The sequence below is a fragment of the Danio aesculapii genome, chromosome 13 (assembly GCF_903798145.1).
Source record: "Danio aesculapii chromosome 13, fDanAes4.1, whole genome shotgun sequence".
Lineage (NCBI taxonomy): Eukaryota > Metazoa > Chordata > Actinopteri > Cypriniformes > Danionidae > Danio > Danio aesculapii.
The window spans coordinates 24,031,266-24,052,444 of NC_079447.1; the positions used below are offsets into that span (position 1 = coordinate 24,031,266).

Consider the following 21,179-nt stretch of genomic DNA (forward strand, 5'->3'; position numbering starts at 1 on the left):
TGAATTGAATCAGATTTGACCATTAGCATTTTGTTCAAAAAAATTAAAAAAGAGTTTGATTATTTTCCTTCAGAAAGAAAATGAACAATGCTCTGCATATGAAAACGAAAACGGATTTTGATATCATCTGACTATTTGATATCATCTTTGAATATTTGTTTCAATTATTTTGTCTATCTCTGGGAAACAATGCAAAGCTGATCACAAAAAAGAAAGTGAATAAATATATTTTAAATATCAGAATATATAAGAAAAATATCAGATAGAACTTGACAAAATTGATTATATCATATCATATAGGCGACACAGTGGCTCAGTGATTAGCACTGTTGCCTCACAGCAAGAAGGTTGCCAGTTCAAGCCCTGACTGGATCAGTTGGCATTTCTGTGTGAGTATGCATGGGTTTTCTCAGGTGAATTGACATGCGGTACAGGTGACAGTAGTGTATGAGTGCGTCTGAGTTTGTATGGGTGTTTCCCAGAACTGGAATGCAGTTAGAAGGGCATTCGCTGTGTAAAAACATATGCTAGATAAGTTGGCAGTTCATTCTGCTGTGGCGACCCCTGATGAATAAAAAAGACTAAGCCGAAGTAAAATGAATGAATGCATGTCATATATTATATCATATATCATATCATATATTCAGACTTCAGTAAGCCACAGAGTAAAAGAATGCTTGCTGTTACCTGTGCCACTAAAATGTTATCGTTGGAAATGTCCTCCACCTTCTTGTCAGTTTTTTCATTGAGTTGAGTGGAGAGCTCGATCAGGACCCTTCCCCGGTATGCAACCCCTTCACCCTAAGACACACACATCTACAATAACTGATCTGACAAATGACAACTGTGCAACAGGCAGCTGCTGGAATGAATGTAAAATGGCTGCATGAAGTGTTTGCTCTTTTTTATGTAAAGCAAACACTGCATAACAATAGTATCTTAAAGGCAAAGTGTTGCAGAAATATTTTCCTCCTGAGGCTGTTGCTGGGGTTGGACAGTATTTATTATGTTCTCTCTCGTAGTTCTCAGCAGTCAGTCCCATAGCACAACATTTTTCTTTACTACACTCACCTTGCCGTAATTCAGATCCTCATATGGGTCAGGTAGGCCAGTAAATTCTCTGGGACTTCCATAAAGGTTAATATAACAAGGCCCAAAGGCTGGAAGAAAGCCAACTTCGGCTTCTGTGGTGTCCACTGAAAAAAGTATCAGTTAGAGATGACCAACAGATCAATTAAAAGAATATAATAGGATTCTAAAATAAAATAAAATAAAATAAATAAATAAATAAATAATTAAATAAATAAATAAATAAATAAATAAATAAATAAATAAATAAATAAATAAATAAATAAATAAATAAATAAATAAATAAATAAATAAATAAATAAATAAATAAAATAAAATAAAATAAAATAAAATAAAATAAAATAAAATAAAATAAGATAAAATAAAATAAAATAAATTTAAATTAAATTAAAAAATTCCCATTACCATTAAAGGAAGGTGGCAGTCCATTTTCTGAGGGTGATTCTGGTGACAAAAGTCAGTTATATCAAAATATATCCTGCAACAGTAAGCTTTTTTTTTTTTTATCAAATTTAAAAGGAGCAATTCAATGGCGATACATTATTATTTAACAACAAACTCTGTATGAATTCACACTTGCACCTCAAGAGAGACAAACATAAATCCCTACCCTCAATTTCTCCCCCAGATGAAGCTATTTTAGTCAGATTAAGGTACGTGGTCCCAATAACATCATTCCTTGACAGTCGATCCCTGCAAAAGAAGCAACAGTTAAATGTTGCAAGGTTGCATTCAAGTGAGAGTAAAGGCAACATAGAAATAACATTATTACACCATATTTCTTTTTATAAATGTTGTTATTTAGAGTTTGTTAACCCCTTAGCCTTCCTGTAAAATTATCTTAAAATGCCTAAAAAATGCATACCCAAAGTAAATTGCATGCTATTTTTTAACTATTTTTAGTATTTGCATGGTTTTTGGTCTCTTTTGAAAGGTGACACACTATTTTGTATTCCTTAACAGTCAGAAGCACTGTAAATGATATGGGTATTGAGTAATTACACTTAGGACACACTGAAAAAATAATAAATTAAAATCTTCCTAAAATTTTTATCTAAACCAATGTCTGTAGATGACTGCAATTAGTTTCAAAATACAAAATATTCAGTGGCACAATTGTCTTCAACACTGCAAATCAGCCAATTTGAACAATTTCCGAAAGATCATGTCAAAATATAACCTTAAAATAAATGTATTTAAAATCGTAATAGTATTTCAAAACGTTCATCATAGCTTTTCTGATCAAATTAATGTAGCCTCAGTGAGCATATGTACACCCCATACCGTTTACTGTGAGCATATATACTCCATACTGCCTACTGTACATGTAAAAAAAAAAAATCAGTAATATAAATAACTTACCAGTCAAAGGCAGTGAGTTTGATGCGTTCACACATCGAAGGAAACTAAAGGGGAAGACTGAACAGTTATTGTGCTATTCATTCCTTTTGTGTAGACTATAATTGTTCTAAAAAGCATCATAATCCGCTTATATGGAAATTTTCACTGTTTTGACTGAATGAACTCAATATGTGCTCATTTTTGTTAACTTATTAACCTAGTTAAAGGTCCTATGAAGTGCTTTGAAATGTGCAAATTTTATTAGATGTTTGACGTAATCTCAACTGAAAAATGAAGAGAGGGTGAGACATAGAGTATAGCTCCCTTTAAAAAAAAACAACCAATAGCATTTAGTTTTTTTTCACAGTTCTGCCAGTGAGAGTGGTTAAGATCAAACGCATCAAATAAAAGGCAAAAGAGAAGTGTCGTGAAGGGGGCGGGGCATTCAGATACTAGAGAGCATTTGATTGGTCAAGATTTAATGAGAAACTGAAATATGAGGAGACGTGAAAAAAATTGTTGATCCATTTAGGTGGAAGTGACAAACTGCAAGCTTTAGATTTTTATATCAGGTTTATATTTTCTAAACATGATGTTTCTCATTGTTTTGGAACACATTGGCTAATAGATTTCCTTAAACTAACATCTAAAATATATATTTTAATTTCACCTTTAACATAGTTATCATCAGCTTTTTTACCTTAACCTGCAGATGAATCATCTGATTCCACTCTGGATTTGCATTCTTCTCTATGATCTTAGTACACACCTTAAGAAACACAAAATAAAGCAATTCATCACAATCCTTTACCAGTTACACATATTCTTCAACAATAAGCATCTTTTTGTTGTTGTGTTTTACCTTCTTGCCTGCGAAATTGACTTCTACAAAAGGATCCACCAAATTTTTCTTGTCGTCTGCTCCACCAAATATCTGCTTTACTGTCTGAGCAAAGGCGTCATCCACTGGAAACAATGAGATAAGAAGCATGTTACTGACTGTTAGAGTAGAACTGGAAGTGTGTAGAATTGCAGTGGTGTGTTGCTGTCATGTTTACTCTGTGGCATGTCCTCGGCCCGGTAGATTTTTAGACTCAGGGTAGCCCATCGTAAAGCGACACCCGCTGGCAGCAGCAAGTTGCTTTCAATGTCATCCTGTTCCTCATTGGCTTCTCGCTTTTCCACCTGCGAGTTGATCATCAATGCCACACACAGACCAAGTCAGAAATTATAGATTGTTTCTATAAAGGCTGCACTGTGAAACATAACTTATTGTCGATAATTTTATGTCTTTGGCTAATTTTGGTTAATTAACGGTAAAAAGGTTTTCAAACAATAAAACAATTTTTCAAACTTATCTAAACAATAACTATGTTGTACATATTTTTAACACATTGAATGGGTTATGTGCTGACGCTGTAGTGACACCAGTGACCATTAAGTGAACTGCAGCCAGAATTCAATGCCTTGACATACACCTGCTCTTTTTTCACACCACAGACGCGCACACACACACACACACACACAACAGCAGTAGTTTCAAAAAGCAGTTGACAACAGAAAAGTCAGTATGCTTGCAGAGGCACTTGATTTCATGTTGACAGAAAAGTTACAGTACACTGACTTGATTATTTCACTTGAAATATTGTATTAAATAAAGCAGTGGGTCTAAATTCCGGTTCTTGTGCACACCCAAATTTTTTATATCTCTCTCTTATTTGACACACAAGGATCAGTTGATGGATCTCTCGGTTAACGAGTTGATGATCTGAATCAGGTGTGTTACTTAAGGAAGACATACAAAATGTGCACAGGACCGGAATTGAGAACCACTGATATAGATCACTGGAGGGTTCAGGTGGTTCCAAAGACCCACCACTCACTGACAAAGGTCCAGAATACAAGAGCCATTGTCCCATACATGAGCTTATTTGTCTTATTTTGACTGCTTTGCCATCATAATAAGTAAAAATAACCCATTGAAAAGGCTTTACGATTAAGCAGAATCCTCTGTTTTCATGAGTTTAACATCCAGCTGTGCAGGAAAACATACAATCTGGCAAGAGTTATCTAAAAGTTATCTTTCGCTACTGTATTATTTTGAAATGGAGAAAACATTTTACAACAAACTTTTATTCTAAATCTTGGACCTTATTCTTGAAACAAAAAATGACCAATAAAATGTGTGAAGCATCAAAAGTGGCCCATATTAAAACTGATTTGAATACTATTTTTGCTAAAATAGTCAAAAAGTGTGGTTATGATGAACATCCGACAAGCTAATTCAGAATAGTGCTTAAAATGTCACTAAAATGCTGTATTTAAATTACATAATTCAATAGAAAATGAGGCATATAATTGCAAAAAGGTCCACTTTTTGAGAAAAAAGAGCCACCACTTTCACCAGGTTGGCTATACCTGACTATAGATTATTTGAGACAATGTGAGACTATATGTGACTTTACTGTATGTAATATGTGACAATTTCTTACAGATAGTCTTGAAAATTTTAAAACAGAATAACAAACAACTGTAAAGGTCTCAGAATGCTTTAAAAACATAAACTGTCACCTTTGAGTTATTAACATATTCTAATTAAATGACAACTTATTTACATTATGGGATGTTTTTATAAATAGATTTCAAGACTTTTTATTTAAAAAACAAATGTTACACACACTGTTTGCTATATGGACTGCAAAAGCTTGAACTGAAGCTCAATATCTCAAAAACATTCAGAACGCAGATAGAACCTATCTGCGTTGAACGAAATGTCAGTTTGTAAGATATCTAGATCATTCAAACACAAAATGTGAATTTTCTCCATGTGGTTCCTCATTTCAAATGTATTCATATTGAGGAAGTGAACATTAAAATCTCTATTTATATGCCTGACACGAAACACTGTGGAACACCCCAGAGGTGACGAAAGTGCAGCTTTTTCATAATTAAATGGTTTATTTTTAAGGCATAGTTTACCAAATGAGGAACATTTACTCATCATTTACAAATCATTTCCCTCAAATGATTTCAACCTTTTATTGGTTTCTTTCCTGTGTTGGCTACAAAAAAAGATATTTCAAAGAATGTGTTAAGCCATTAACATCCATCATAGAATTGTTTGTTTTTTAAGGGTTTTTTTACCTTTATTATGATAGGACAGTAGGTATTACAGGCAGGAAAGCATTGGGAATAAAGAGAGGAGAAGGATTGGCAAAGGACCTTGAGCCGGGAATTGAACTCAGATCGCCGTGAGCATGTCAGTGCTATATGTCGGCACACGGTACCACTAGGGTATTGGAGCCGACAGAATAGTTTTTTTAATAATGGAATTCAAGGCTTTCATTCTGGTAGCCATTCCTCAAAATATTTTGTGTTCAAAAGAGGAGAGAAACACAAACAAGTTTGGAATAATTTAAAAATTCATCCAGGTGGGAAATCTAAAGGATCACAAAGAGTCACAACAAACTCTTCCTGACAATTCCTTGAAATGTTTAGAGTGCATGACATGCGTTTGGGATCATACCGGAGGCTCGTCTCCAGTTCCTACTATGAACATGCTGACTTTCAGATAACCTCTGGCTCCAGAAACAGCATCATCTGGGTCACCTAACAGTAGCCACTTTCTCATGATCGCATGACCTTTCAGAGACACAGCAAACGTTATCACAAACCAAAAACCTCAGTACAGTGTGTATTGGTGTGAGAAAACTGTTTAACTATTACAATACTGTCATTGTGTTGCACAATTTACATCTCGCAATTCAGCATTCACATACCAGGTTCATCATAGACATAGCCAACATCCAACTGTTAAAAGAGTGTTTGATAAGGTTAGGTAAAACACAAAAAAGTAAAAGAGTTCTGCACAAATGTTCATGAATATATTCAAATTGGCATAAGGATTGTATGATTTATATAAGTTTGTACCTTAAACTCCCCCATAAGACTGTCTGCTCTGAGGGAGGAGGCATTATACACCTATATTTAAGAGAGAAGTGTTTCTATTATTAGACAGACAATAAAACGCAATGACGTACAAACTGTATGTACTGTAAACACAACCTTAATATGAACTAGAGATAAAATTATGAGCTCTCTCTCAGCAGAAAATACAAAATTATATTAAAATACTTACATTGTTTTACAATTACTTCTTAATGTAAAATACTTGTAAGCAATTAGATCAGTTAATCAGAATACACACTTAAATTCATAAAGGTGCCAGGAAGAAGATTTGTCTGCATACATCTGTCTGCTCCTGATTGTGACCGTTGCTTGCCTGACCATTCTCAATAAACCTGCATTTGGATCCGCACTTCCTTTGTCAGCATCCCTTTCACATTACAACTTTTTAGTGAAAAGTTCTTAAAATAACCATTTATTAAAAGTGTGAATAATCTAAAGTAACCTTTTTTAGTGTAATGAAAAGGTTCCGTGGATGTTTAAGGTTTTTCTCGACTATACTGTATACAATTACAATTTGCTATTCTATTCACAGACCAAAAATAGGGCTGGGTGATATGACAAAAATCTCATATGACAATTTATCTAATATCCTGACAATATATATCATTTAGATATAGAACTTTTTCTGTAAATTCAATAAATTAAGAGTTAATAATTAATAGTTTTATATATACAGTATATCATTCAGATATGGTCATTCATATATGATCATATTTCTCACTTTATTTAGAACTTCAGGGCAAATGTTTGATAAATTTACTTTTAAATATCAAATAAATTGTAATGAAATATAAAACATTATAAACACTATAAATATAAAACAGGAGGCAGAGTGGCTCTGTGAGTAGCACATAAAAAAGGGACTAAGCCAAAGGAAAACAAAGGAATGAATGATAAAACACTTCAAAAACTAATGTTTACATGCCCAACATAAAATATTCATTCATTTTCTTTTCGGCTTAGTCCCTTTAATAATCAGGGGTCACTGCAGTGGAATGAACCACCAACTTATCCAGCATTTGTTTTACGCAGCGGATGCCCTTCCAGCCACAACTCAACACTGGCAAACACCCATACACTCTTGCATTCACACACTACGGCCAATTTAGTTTATTCAATTCACCTACAGCACATGTCGTTGGACTGTGGGAAAAACCAAAGCACCCGGAGGAAACTCATGCAAACTTGGGGAGAACATGCAAACTCCACACAGAAATGCCAACTGGCCCAGCTGGGCTCGAACCAGCAACCTTCGTGCTGTGAGGCGATTTTGCTACCCACTGTGTCACCTTGATGCCCTATAAAATACCATAAAGTTAAATATAAGATTAAATAAATTAAATAAAATTAATTAAATAAAAATTACTAATGTAACCATTGTACTTTTAAGACTGCAACTTTCTCATGAAAAAAGTATAACCATAAAGGATGTATTGTGCAACACCATGATATAAACGATAGAGCATAATATGAAAAGATAGACTTTTTATAATGCACGTATGACACATGTCATCAAATTGCACAGCCCTAGTCAAAACATGTCAGACTGTGTCTCACAAATAGTTACAAAGCTGCAAAATGTCTTAAGGCATTTCCTTATTGCCATTTCATTCATTTCCCATTCATTTCCAACCTTGATACTTACTAAATATGTTTCACAAAACAAAAAAATGTTCCTTACTGCTGTGTTTATGATTGCTTTTTGCTCGATATAATGCTAATTAAGAAATGTCAACTTGTGGACTGCCTCATCTTACCCGGATCATGATGCTCTCATCAAAAAGCTCAGAAGGCAGCATGTTGATATTGTAGAAGAAGATCTGTGAAAACAGTCAAATCAAATATTCATAATAGAAATGAATACTTATAAAATGAGCACTTTTGGCTAAAGACACCTCAGTTGGATATGAAATGAGGAGATTATAGACATGAGAGTGACAGAAATATCAGCACAAAAGGAAGAAAGTAGGTCAGTAGGTTTTTTCAGAGCAAAGCAGACCAAAGCATGGAAGAATTCTGTCTAATAAAATAGCATTTAGTGATGATGATTTTTTAAAAATACCTCATCAAAGAATGGATTGTTTCCTCTTCGGATCCTCGTTCTGTGTGTCTGTCCGCACACACTTACTTTGGCGACAGGCTTTATGTTATTGCCGGGTAACTGTCGACCCTCGATTACTCGAATACGAATCTGAGTAAAAAATATCAGTGCATTTAAAGTCCACCAACCATTTCAGTTCAATAATATGCCATGTAAATGCTTAAGGTTAGAGACTTTTGTCCACTTCCCATCATAATGCACAGGATTTCATGGTCTTTCAATCTAATACAGCAAAAAAAATGTGTTTTTTTGTACAGATAAATATATAGTTAGTACTAAAACAATCAACACTTTACAAAAACTTTCATTGAGATTTATTTCCTTTCGTTCCGATGAGTTCATATTTCCTAATACAGAATTTATATTTATTTTTTTAATAGATTTTTTATTGACTATATGATTTTACATATAGGCATATTAATCTTCAATAAATTTTTTTAACATGTTTTACAACAACAAAAGTAATAATTAAACTTGGCAGTTCATGAATAAAAATATAATGAAAAGATCCTGAATTTATCACGGGAATAAAAGATCACGCACATGCTTTGTAGGTTGTAATCACACATGTGTATGTTGCTTTTAGCATAGAATAAATGTTTTAACAGAATTATGTTTATCCATTAAATAAAATATCCACAACACTCTGGGAAATTTGTATGAGAGCTGCTAAAGCAAAATTAAAAAAAATAGTTTGCAGTCAAGAACGATAAGTATTTATTTTTGCAAAAGAAAATATATTTTCAATATATTCAATAAAAAAATTCAAATATAAAATGTAAAAAATTCAATATATTTTGGACAGAATTCAGTGTAAAATGTTAGACATTCTTTATAAAGATAGACAGGCCTATAGAATTATTATACTATAAAATAGAATAATTTTTAGAGCGTATGAATATGAATGGCAGCTGTTGTTTATTGATCTAACAGCCACAAAACTACATGATGAACGGTGTGTTTGCATCAAGATGATGATACATGGGGGAAACCGGATATTTACCTACCTAGTGAAACTAAAACATGTACAGTAGCAGTAATGGGTACTTTTTACTTAAGTACATTTTTGAGGCCGTACTTCTTTACTTTTACTTGAGCACAAAAGTGTAATCAGTACTTCAACTTCGTCATTTTAAACATGAATATCTGTACTTCTACTTGAGTAAAGGATTTGTGTACTTTTGAACAAAATACATACCTGGAAATCCTGGGGTTTGTTGGCCAGAGCTTTCTGTCGCTTTCGAGTTGTCCGAACCCCCTTTTTGGAGTCTTTTTTTCCAGGCTGTCCTGTGGGAGAAACTCCAGGTGCCCCTGAATCGGCCACATCACCCGCATCTTCATCACTGTCAGCACCTTTCTCCTCTTCAGCAGCTAGAAAAAAACGACAGCAGATACATTTAAAATTTTAATAAATCTATATAAATAGCCTGTAGTCAGATTGGGTGATAGATATTAATAAATAAATTCATTAAGAATAATAATATTTATATAATTAATTTTAGATCAATAAAAAATGTAAACAAACAATAACATAAAGATAACAAATGTTTAATATTTTAGTAAATAATAACTAGAATATATAATATCTGTAATACACTATAACTAATATAGACTAATAAATAAACTCATACAACTATTAAATAATAGCAATACTATACAATCATAAAGTTATTTAGCAATTTTGTAGCATTTTATTTAAATGATAAAATAATAAATCATTAAAATAATTAGTCTATAAAATATAATTATTAAATGTATAAATGAATAATTTACCAAATATTGCAATATTTTAAAATATTATCATATATTTTATAAGATATATGCCCTGTCAAGTTGCTAAATTCTGTATAGGTGTTGATATGAAAATGTTTGTGGTTACATATTATAGAAATTCAGACATTAATATTGTGGTGATATCCAACTGACCTAGTCAATTCCATCAGTTCCATTTTGTTATATGTGAATGATTTTTATTGTTCAGCTCACAAAGACAATGTAGTCCATTCTTATAGAGTGCATGAGCTTTTTGTTTTTGAGCGATCCATTTTCTGTCTCTCATTTGCATCGTTATTTCCATACTGTATGTAAACACAAACGTCTACAATCTTCCTGCAGTGCTGAAGGGCAGTTCAACACAACTGGTTAAAAGTGAGCCATTTATAGTATGTAGGAAATTACCTCCAGTATCTCCAGTGCTAGCATCTCCAGTGTTTTGATCATTCAGGTTTGGGATGGTACTCGCAGGAGGCTCATAGGCAATTGTTAAATTGATAGTTGCCTGATGTAGAAAATGCAGAGTATGTAGAGTTATTATAAGTAAGGCAGCATCTTATGTTGGTTTTAGGAAACGCTGTACTAAAATATTTACCCCAATTTCCTGTTTCTTCTCATTAATTAGAGGAGTGTTCTTAGAGGGAAGAGATCTGGTCTGACCAGCAGCCAATTCTTTGAGAGATATCTTTACAGAACCAATAAATCTAGAAAGCAGAAGACAAAACAATTCTAAAGTAGGAAGCAAAGGTAATTTTTAGGAGGGTTTGTGAAACTCTGTGATTTTTCTGTGGCTCCCTTGGTAAAAATGATGAAAAAAATGATTTGTTGTTTAAGTTTTGCTCAAAATATTAGGGATAGGGGAAAAATTAAGTTTGCTTTTGGATGAGAATAGAAGGTTTCATCTCCGTGTGCACCAGACATTTTATCAACACTCCATGTTTCTGGAAAACGTCACACCATTTTTAGTGTGCTTCTCGCAAGTGAGTGAGCTTGACAAACCACCAGTAGGAGAAAGACTCTCTCCTCTCCATATGAAAAAGACACCTTTGTGTGAAAATCTGATACTTCGTGGAAACGTTGTGGAATTCTGAGTGTGCTCCACACAGGTGAGTAAACCTGAAAAAACACCTGTAGAACACACCGTCTCCTAATTGTATGCATCAAATAAAATAAAAACTGTAAAAAATTCCTGTAAAATGTACAGTATAACTGGCAGCTTTGGTTTGCCAGTAATACTATAAAATTTACAAGTGAAACAGAAGGTCATGGCTGAACAATTTACTATAGTGACCCAGGTGTGTTAAAAACTGCCAAATTATTAAATAAAATAATTGAAATGCACTGTATTAATATTCAATACCTCAAAAATACTCAATAACTCATACACAATACCTCAAAAATACTTTGCTCGCTCATGCAACCTTCTATTCAATCCAATAATTGTGGCACACAAATACAGTTGAAGGCAAAGTTTTAGCCCTCTGGTAAAATTTTAACTCTTTTCCAAATATTTCCCAAGTGCTAATTAACAGAGAAAAGATTTTTGAACACCTTTTGAAACATACTAGATTTATTATTAGTAATTTCTAACAACTACAAGCAAAACAAATCTTGCTTGTTCAAACTACTTATTTAAAATGAGCTGAAACAACACAATTCTTGAGATTTCATTGGGACAACTTAATTTTTTATTCTCAATCCACTTAAATTTGTTAAATCTGTTAACTTAATCGATTTGTGTTTGACCAATATGAATAAATTGTGTGGAACCCTGCATTTTTTACAGTGTAATTTCTTTTTCCATAATGACAGTACATAATATTTTACTAGCTATTTCGCAAGAGAGTTTTCTATATTTAGTGTTAGTATTCAGTTTAAAGTGCAACTTAAAGGCTTAACTAGGTAAATTAGTTTAAAAATTGGTTAATTTGGCAAGTCATTGGACAGTGTTTTGTTCTGTAGCCAATTGAGAAAACAACATATTTCTTACGTGGGCTCATAATGTTGACCCTAATTTTTATTCCAGCCAAACTGACATGAATAAGAGAAGAAATGTTATAATAAGAAATACTGTGAAAACCTCCTTGCTCTGGAAACTAAATAAAACAAAATACAAAGTTAAAAGGAGAGCTAATGACTTAGCCTTCAACTGTATTTAACAGAGATATTTTTCTCGATGAGAGCAGAGATTGTTTGTTAATAATTTGAGCAAAATATCAAAATGATAAACAATAAACACATTGCCTTCTATGCTCAAATTAACCAAGGCTGTCAATATTAGGGGTAAGGACCGCATATGGATTTCACAACCGCATATGGAGCTCATAACAATAAACGTACAACATTGTTTCACTACTTCAAATGAACAATTCCTGAGGAAACTGTTGCAGTTTCAGAAATGTAATTACATCTTTAAGTTTCATTTCAGCTTTTCTCATCATCCTGCACCCCTCTCTGACTAAGCAACCACAATGACACCTGAAAAAGACCATTGTAACAGTTGTGCAATGGCTGGTGAATCAGGCCTATAGAGCAACAGGACTTGGGTGGACTCAACCACCAGATTTCAACACAAGGCAAAAAATGATGCAGCATCCTTTTATTTACAGTATAGAAACCCATTATAATTATTCCACAGCATTCGAAAAGAATTCAATTCAATTATTCCTAATTCTTAATTTTTGTCAATGTCAATGAAAAACATACTGTGCATTACTGTAAGATTTATAAATGTGTTTTTAAAAGAAATCATCAGGCTCACAAAAGGTGCATTTGATCAAAATATGGTAAAGCAAAATACAAGGTTTAATGTCAACTAAATGTAATTTAAGTTTAACTAATGTGTAAATCAATATAATAATAATAATAATAATAATAATAATAATAATAATAATAATAATAATAATAATAATAATAATAATAATAATAATAATAATAATACCAATTCAAAAGGGCTAAGGTATTTTTAAGCATTTAACCAACCACCTAATGGTTTTTTGGTTTAATGGTTTAAATGATTTTTTTAAACTGTTTTGCAGAATTATTTGTTTTTACTTTTATATTACTTTTCTTACATTACACTTCAAAATAGTGTTAAATGTTGGTGTAATGTTGGCACTGGACTACTTTCATCGCCAACTGATTGGTCAATCATTTGTACAGAAAGGTGCTGTAACCATTAAAGTATGTTTGTGTTGTTTATAAGATGGCCCCTTTAAATCCTGGTTCCTGTACAGTAGATCAAAAAATAAATTTTAAATATATATATATATATATATATATATATATATATATATATATATATATATATATATATATATATATATATATATATATATATATATATATATATATATATATGCTGTATAAATGTGGAAAGAATTAAACATAGAGAGGGGAAAAAAACAGCTGGAAGTAATTATACCAGACCAGGGACTCATAAAGCACAAGGGCAAAGACAGCCACATGTACTGGCTGGGATTATAAACAACTTCTGTGAAGACACTCACAATGTGAAGTTTGTAAAAGTATAATATAAGCAACATAGATAACAAGCAAAGACACTGGTATGAGGCACGTCCTATAGCTCACTATCACAGATGATACATTCACCATGTGTACTCAGAATCATCAGGAGATTATTAGCCAGTATCTTGTGTAATATGTGGAATATGTATAGTCACAATTGCACAATAAATCACATTACTTTGTATTAGGTTAGGGTTAATATTGGCTTATATATGTATTAATATGTTGTCGTTTTAAGTAAAATTAGTACATTATCTCCTGGCAGAAAAGGGTTCCAAATTGTGTCAGTAGTAGAGCGGCAAGTGCACTGTGGATATTGATATATTTTCTGCCTTTTAGTTTAAACAACTCCTATTTTGAGAATTATTGCATCATTCAAACAGAACATGTAATGTAATGTCTATTTATATAGATCTATTATTTATTATTTAGATTTAAATGGCCATACACGAAAAGCACTTCACAATCACCACCACCAGTGTGCAGCATCCACTTGGATGATGCAACAGCAGCCACAGGACAATGGCGCCAGTGCGCTCACCACACACCAGCTACAGTATAGGAGAGACAGTAATAGAGCCAATTTAGGAGATGGGGAGGCCATGAATGGTAAGGGCCAATGGAGGAAATTTGACCAGAACACAGAGGTTACACCCCTACTCTTCACGAGAAGTGCCATGGGATTTTTAATGACCACAGACAGTCAGGACCTCAGTTTAATGTTTCATCCAAAAGACGGTGCTCACTGACAGTATAGTGTCCCCTTCACTATACTGGGGCATTAGGACTTACACAGACCGCAGGTTAAGTGCTCCCTGTTGGCCTCTCTAACAACACTTCCAACAGCAACCTAGTTTTCCCATGTGGTCTCCCATCCAGGTACAGGCCAGGCTCAGCCCTGCTTAGCTTCAGTGAGTAACCAGTCTTGGGCTGCAGAGTGATATGGCTGTGTTTACTTAAAAAAAATTGGCCAACAGAATGAGAGGAAAATGCAAAGCCTCAAGATTTACAAAGATGACCTTTTTATACTTGTATGACAAGCAAGGAGATTCAGAATTACACTAAAGACGAGTGTTTACATCCAAAATAGTGTATCTGATTGTACAATAACATCGGAACGACACCAATTAAGCCATATTGGATCCAAATGTTATTGATCCATGGCGTAACACATTTAAATAATAATGAAAAAAATTAGAATAATAATAAAAGACTCCACAAACGACGAATGGTCAAAAAAGCTGTGCCAGAAAGCCCCACACCTTAAAAAAAACTTCGAAGTAATATTCCCTCTGTCACAAACTGTTTCCTTCCATACACGAATGTACCTTGATGAAAAACTTTCTTTGATGGGGGAAGTGGACTGGATCTATCTGTTTTATAATTTGGGATTATTACCACATGATTGTATTAGACATGTGCCAGAATATTCACCAGCTGGGTTTCCATCACCCTGTATTAATGCACATTTTGAAATGAGAAATGAGGGGAAACTAATTTTCAAACCAAATTTCAAACAAAAATCACAATTTATAACAAAAAAAGTTTTGGTGTTTGCTTGAGGTGGTTTTGAAAAAAGGTTCATGCAAATAATGTGAGATACAAATGCATTTGCCAAATAAACTCTGATGCATCGAACATTCCACCCACGTGACTAATCAGCTGTCTCTGTATGCTTGCCTTGTTTATTGCTGGTTACTAGGTTACCAATACTACAGTCAGCCACACTAGATGGAAAAAAATAGCTTCGTGTTAGAATGGAAACCTGTCTAATAATACAATAAATCGTAATACTTCAAAATACCATGAAACATCCAGTCACTGATTTTTTTTTCTAAATATTTTTAAAGACTTGACACTGAATGTATTCAACGCTGTAACGTTTTTCTCTTGTATAGCATTTTACATGCAAACTATGCTGGTCATACAAAGTATACCTAATAGGACTCCTGGAATATGCTTGTGTGTTCTGGAACACACTCTTATTCCTATATTTTTACTTTACATATGTTTTACTGTCCATAACAGTAATCTACTTTCATTCTATTTGACACAGTATAAATATACAATTGAAGTGAGAATTATTAGCCCCCCTGTTTATTTTATAATACTAATACTATAATACTAATAAGCTAATAATTCTGACTTCAACTGTATAAACAGCCTATGCAGGTTTGATGTACTGAGGAGATCAAAACAATGTGGTAAATAAATAAAATTCAAGGTAAATCTCTAGTGTCTCAGAAACATCTACTGTATATGGAAAAAATGGATACAGCACATGCACAGTAAGGATAATAAAGATTCATAAGTGTAAACAATAGTTCATACTTCTTTGCTTACTGCATGACAGAAACACTTTGTGGGGCTTTTGGCATGAGCTTGACTAATCTGGAACACACTCTGGAATATTTAAACCTCCCTGTAAATATATTTAATAATTACAAGCTTAAAACGACATACCAAAGTCTTTTTTTTATCTGTCTTTTTTTTCTTGACAAAAATATCTTCTGGCATTTCCTTTATCAAACAGTCGCTGTGGTCTTCTGAAAAGGACTTGACGCAGACACAGAGAACAAGTCCAAATAGGATGGCAAACTGTACATGATTTACCTATGAGTCATAAACTATTATTAAAATCTCTCTAACATGATACTTCCTGAATTTCCTCTAAATAAAATTCTTCTACAAAAGCGATTGAAAAATTCCAAATAAGGCCAAAGGAAAGCTTAAAAAGCAGATTTCAGCATTCCCAAATCCCTGTAAATAAACCAATGATTCAAATAATGTCAACATCAAAATAGAACAAGTTTTTGCAAGCTTACAGTACCGTTCTATTGCTATGATACTCTTTACTCTGCCTGTGGCAACAAGGAATACAAACTAAATCTAGTATGTGCAGATGGTGGGGGAAGCCAAGGAGAAGTCGTCTGTGTGACTCATGGAAAGTTCATTATCGTGGCAGACTTTGCAGTAAAACTTGCCACATGGAAGAAAAACTGCCTTTTGAACCAAACCAAATGTTCACTAGTTTGAAGACCCAGCTTGAGTTGACTACACAAAAAGCTTGTTAAAAGGCTGATCTAAGGTGCAACTTTGGACTGCCAGGAGTCTCTGCAGCATAACACTGCAAGTTTAGACAAGGTGCTAGGGTGTGGTACTGAGGTTTTAAAGATTTTCATCTCTAGCTACTTTTAACTAAGCAAAACACTTTCTAATGGGGTGCTACTAATATGTTCATTAATAGAGCATATACAAAATGTATATTTTTGTCTCATGCCTCCAAAAACTTCCTTAGGTGTATCCTTTACATTGCAGTGATTTACAGTACAGCCACATTATGTACATAAGCATGTGTGAAGTAATTTACAAGGTAACCCACCACACCCACCTACTCAGCAAAAGTAGAATACCATCTACGCCACACCATCTTCATACAGTATAATTACACTTCAAACGAATCCAAAAAGGCTCATACAGTGAAGCAGTGTTAGATGCAAACTTACTTGTCTTTTCCAATGGTTTCATAGTCTTTCACAACCACTTCAATGAATGATGAGGAATCCAACGGGGAACCCTTCAAATCAAACTCGATGATCTGAAATGGAAATATCAAGTCTTGGTTGGCCACATTTAAGACACATTGATTTAAACAACATTATTTTGGTGTCCAATATAACACTGACCTCATTCCAAACAGGGTTTAACTCCTTGTCAATTGCTTTTGTTTTCTTTTTTTCACCTGAAAGTTAAACAAAAATCTTAAGCCTCTACTTTTTATGACCAATCAAACAACAATTATGACATTAACATAATTAACACAGCACAACATTCAAAATATAATGTTATTATCTTGGCTTGTACATTTATTTTTGTTTAAAAACGAGGATTACAAAGTATTCATGTGCTTTATGCAGTAAAACATGTATTGGTACTATGTATTACTAAGGCTGTAACACATCACATCATTTAAGGGTCCCCTAAATGTATATATTTCAACTACTACACATTCTCACTTTTTTACAGTGTAGGGGAGGGACGAGTTTTCTTTTTAACCACGGGCCATTCCAATCCCTTATAAGGACATTTGGTGTTCTTTTCCATATAAACAATCATTGATACAAATCTGAGAAACATTAGAAAGACTAATGATAAAATGTTAAGCAGCTTTAGAAAACGTCATTTGTATATTCTTAAAAAGAGACATCGAATTCATCCGCTTAACTTACAGTTATGCACATTAACTACTGAAACAGTAGTGAAAGTATAAATACAGTAAAAAACATAAATAAAAAAAATTATAACAAAACCTCTGACAAAAAATCGTTGACTTACCCCTAAAGATGATTCCTGCTATAGGATCTGGAACTCCAATAGTTTTTTTAGGAATCCCTTTGGCAGATTCAACGACCACCTTCAACATGTTTCCAAATGTTGTGAATTAGGGTTGCACAGAAGACATCGACTTAACAGATCCTCTTCTTTAAGAGTAGAAACATTCGCTGACCATCAGAGGAGGAAGCGCCAGTCAGACAGATGAGACGGGCTGAATGAGAGGAGGGACCTCTGCGCTCCAACATCTTAGCTATCTACCAAACATCTACTCCCTTTTATAATTCAAATATTTTAGACTAATGTCATTTTATGTGGCGGTTTAGAATTAATATGGGGAATATGATTATAGTAATAGTTTTACAGGCTTTTTTGCACTGAGGACATCGATAACTCCCAATTCAAGGTGTGCCTCGAAAGGTGAACACCTATACCGTAAACTATATTGAAAAAAATGACGTATAAGCTGTACGGGGATCCAGATTCATAAGTGTGAAGTGTAAACAACAGTTCATACTGCACCGAATACATTCCTCCACGCACTTTCTAAGTTTTATTAAACACAATAAACACTGCAACACACAATACCCTACCTGTACTCGGGCTCCACCGTGTGGCGAGATGTTATATTCGTCTAATCGCGTTTATCAAAAGGACTTTATAAAGTGGATTAAAAAAAAAAACCACTTCTTAACTGGTTTAGTAATAATACCGTTTTGGTGCAACAACTGTTTAATAGTCAAGGTTTATTATTTAATTGCTCAGAATTTCTTTCCAAATACCTGTAACTCCAAAATAATTTGCCTTGGTGATGAGAGCCATTCCATCTGGCTTATATATACTTCTGAGGAACTTTGAATGTTCTCCAACAGTTACAGCATCTTCTCTTAATCCAAGTGACACTCCTGTTGGGCAAAGGTTTTTTTGAAAGAATGAAACTAAATTCACAAAATAAGATATTTCTTGAGAATCTGACTTCTACTCCACACAGTATCTTTGGAAAAAACCTTCATGATAATCTTAACTGGGATAAAATCTGGTCACTGGTTTAAACTGTTTATACAAAAGTTTAGAGTCGACACTGACTTGAGTTGTTCTTTTTGTGTGAATGCTGACCAAATCGGTGGTACATTTGTTTTGGTCATGCCGTCACATTCAGAAGTTTTGGAGTAATATCGATTTTTTTTGTTAAGGTGAAGATTCTACAAGAATTTACTATACAAATGAAATGATTATATTTGGGTATTTTAACTCAGACCCCACAAAAAAATAATGATTTTTAAATAAATAATTTTTTTTTCCTTAGTGAATTTTACATTCACAAATGCAAATTCTTATAAAGTAAACCTGCCTTTGTGGTCTTCATTAAAGATATGGAGAATTATATAAAGTTGATTTCAGGATCGACTAATAAGAAAGCTTTAAAAACTGTCAAAATACGCTTTGCTTTTAAGATTTTGTATAAGTAACATTAAATTAACCCTTGTATTTGCAAAATCCTGTAATGTTTTTTCTTCCTTTTCTCTCTTCTCTTTTTTTTGTAATGTTATCTTTTTCCATTGTTTCACACTGTACTTTTTGTCAATGTCACTTATTGATTGATACTCTATTTTTGTTTTTTGTACTGTTATTTATGTATGTATTTTCCTGGTTTCAGCAATAAAAACACCTCTTACTGTTTATTGCTTACTGTCTTACTTTTTATGGCCTACTAATGTAGACTACTATGCATGTGTTTTAATGAATTGCATATTTTAAAGATCTGATAACATCTGATAACATATTTCAAATGTCAAATTAAAATGTTATTTAGAACATTTCGTTATTTTCTTTTTCAGAAAATCATTCAGAAAGCAAATATTTTTATGATTAAAAATCAGGGTAATTCCACCAAATAATGGCTAATGAGCGGAAACTATTTCATTCTGCCACAGTTTCTATTAGATAAAGGTATGTTGTTATCAAAAGTTGGGAATAAACAAACCATTTGGAGGCTCTTGAATTTATTTAGCCATTAAAGGCTTTGGGGAAAGTCAGAAAAAAGGTAACTTTAAGTCAGAATTTTCCAGGGGTAGGAATAATTTTGAGCTTGACTGTATAAATTTAAAACAATGAGTAAATATTCTGAAGGATACCTCCCTGAAATGTTTTTTTTTCTTCTAACACCATATAGCACAAGTATAAAGGCATCAAGTTATAATATTAAAACATTACTGTTACATTTAATCGTTTAGCTACCACTTTGATCCCAAATGATTTGCATCTACAAGAGAGGAAGTCTTGGAGTGACTGCATGACTGCAGTAGTACAGTCTAGAAATGACATGAGCTTGATTGTGGAGTTATCCAAGGACAGCTGGTCATCAAAGATCCTGACAAGATTCCTGACTGAATTAGGAATCCAGGCAACCCTGAAAGATAAGTAACACCCATGAGAGGGTAGATAGAAGGATCGGATGATTCACCATATCAAAGGCAGCAGACAGGTCCAGAAGAAGCAGAACTGATGATTTAGAACCAGAGTTTGGCAATCCGCAGGGCTTCACTGACTGATAGTAATGTAATGTCCATGTATATTAGTATTCTAATCTAGTATGTCTGGAATGGCCTTATGATTCCATTGTGGTACAGTACAATGTTGGCTTGAGGCAACAAGCAGTTTTATTTAATTTACTAAAATATATTTGATAAAATACTTTTTTGAAAATACTTCTTTACATACCAATAAAGCTAACTCATATTATTTTGCAGGATATTATCCAGACAAAATAGCTGAAAACATTCATTTTTCTTTAGAGAAAATACAGAGACATGTTTAGGGTTTTTCAACCCACAGTTCAGGGTTAAGTTCATGCAATTTAACCTTGCTTTCTGGGATTGTGTAGTCTAAAAATGAATACAAACTTGTCTGAAAACATTGCACCTTTTTATTGTATGCAACAACTAATAATAATAATAATAATAATAATAATAATAATAATAATAATAATAATAATAATAATAATAATAATAATAACAACAACAAATAGGGGTGACGCAGTGGCGCA

At 33.3% G+C, this 21,179-nt stretch overlaps 1 protein-coding gene across 1 annotated transcript in view; it reads right to left on the reverse strand.

The window, feature by feature from the left end:
• Positions 1–18,426, reverse strand: part of myofl (myoferlin like) — a 45,023-nt gene extending 26,597 nt beyond the window's left edge. Inside the window, exons 1-19 of the mRNA XM_056471460.1 lie at positions 18,137–18,426; positions 17,488–17,543; positions 17,308–17,399; positions 10,869–10,977; positions 10,679–10,778; positions 9,699–9,871; positions 8,462–8,590; positions 8,157–8,219; positions 6,361–6,411; positions 6,210–6,240; positions 5,957–6,072; positions 3,489–3,615; positions 3,293–3,396; positions 3,131–3,199; positions 2,452–2,495; positions 1,700–1,782; positions 1,495–1,533; positions 1,072–1,196; positions 688–801 (exon numbers count right to left, since the gene is read on the reverse strand). Coding sequence (XP_056327435.1) covers positions 688–801; positions 1,072–1,196; positions 1,495–1,533; positions 1,700–1,782; positions 2,452–2,495; positions 3,131–3,199; positions 3,293–3,396; positions 3,489–3,615; positions 5,957–6,072; positions 6,210–6,240; positions 6,361–6,411; positions 8,157–8,219; positions 8,462–8,590; positions 9,699–9,871; positions 10,679–10,778; positions 10,869–10,977; positions 17,308–17,399; positions 17,488–17,543; positions 18,137–18,224 — 1,713 coding nt within the window. The 5' untranslated portion in view covers positions 18,225–18,426. The remainder of the gene's footprint in view (positions 1–687; positions 802–1,071; positions 1,197–1,494; positions 1,534–1,699; positions 1,783–2,451; positions 2,496–3,130; positions 3,200–3,292; positions 3,397–3,488; positions 3,616–5,956; positions 6,073–6,209; positions 6,241–6,360; positions 6,412–8,156; positions 8,220–8,461; positions 8,591–9,698; positions 9,872–10,678; positions 10,779–10,868; positions 10,978–17,307; positions 17,400–17,487; positions 17,544–18,136) is intronic.
• Positions 18,427–21,179: the final 2,753 nt, after the last annotated feature.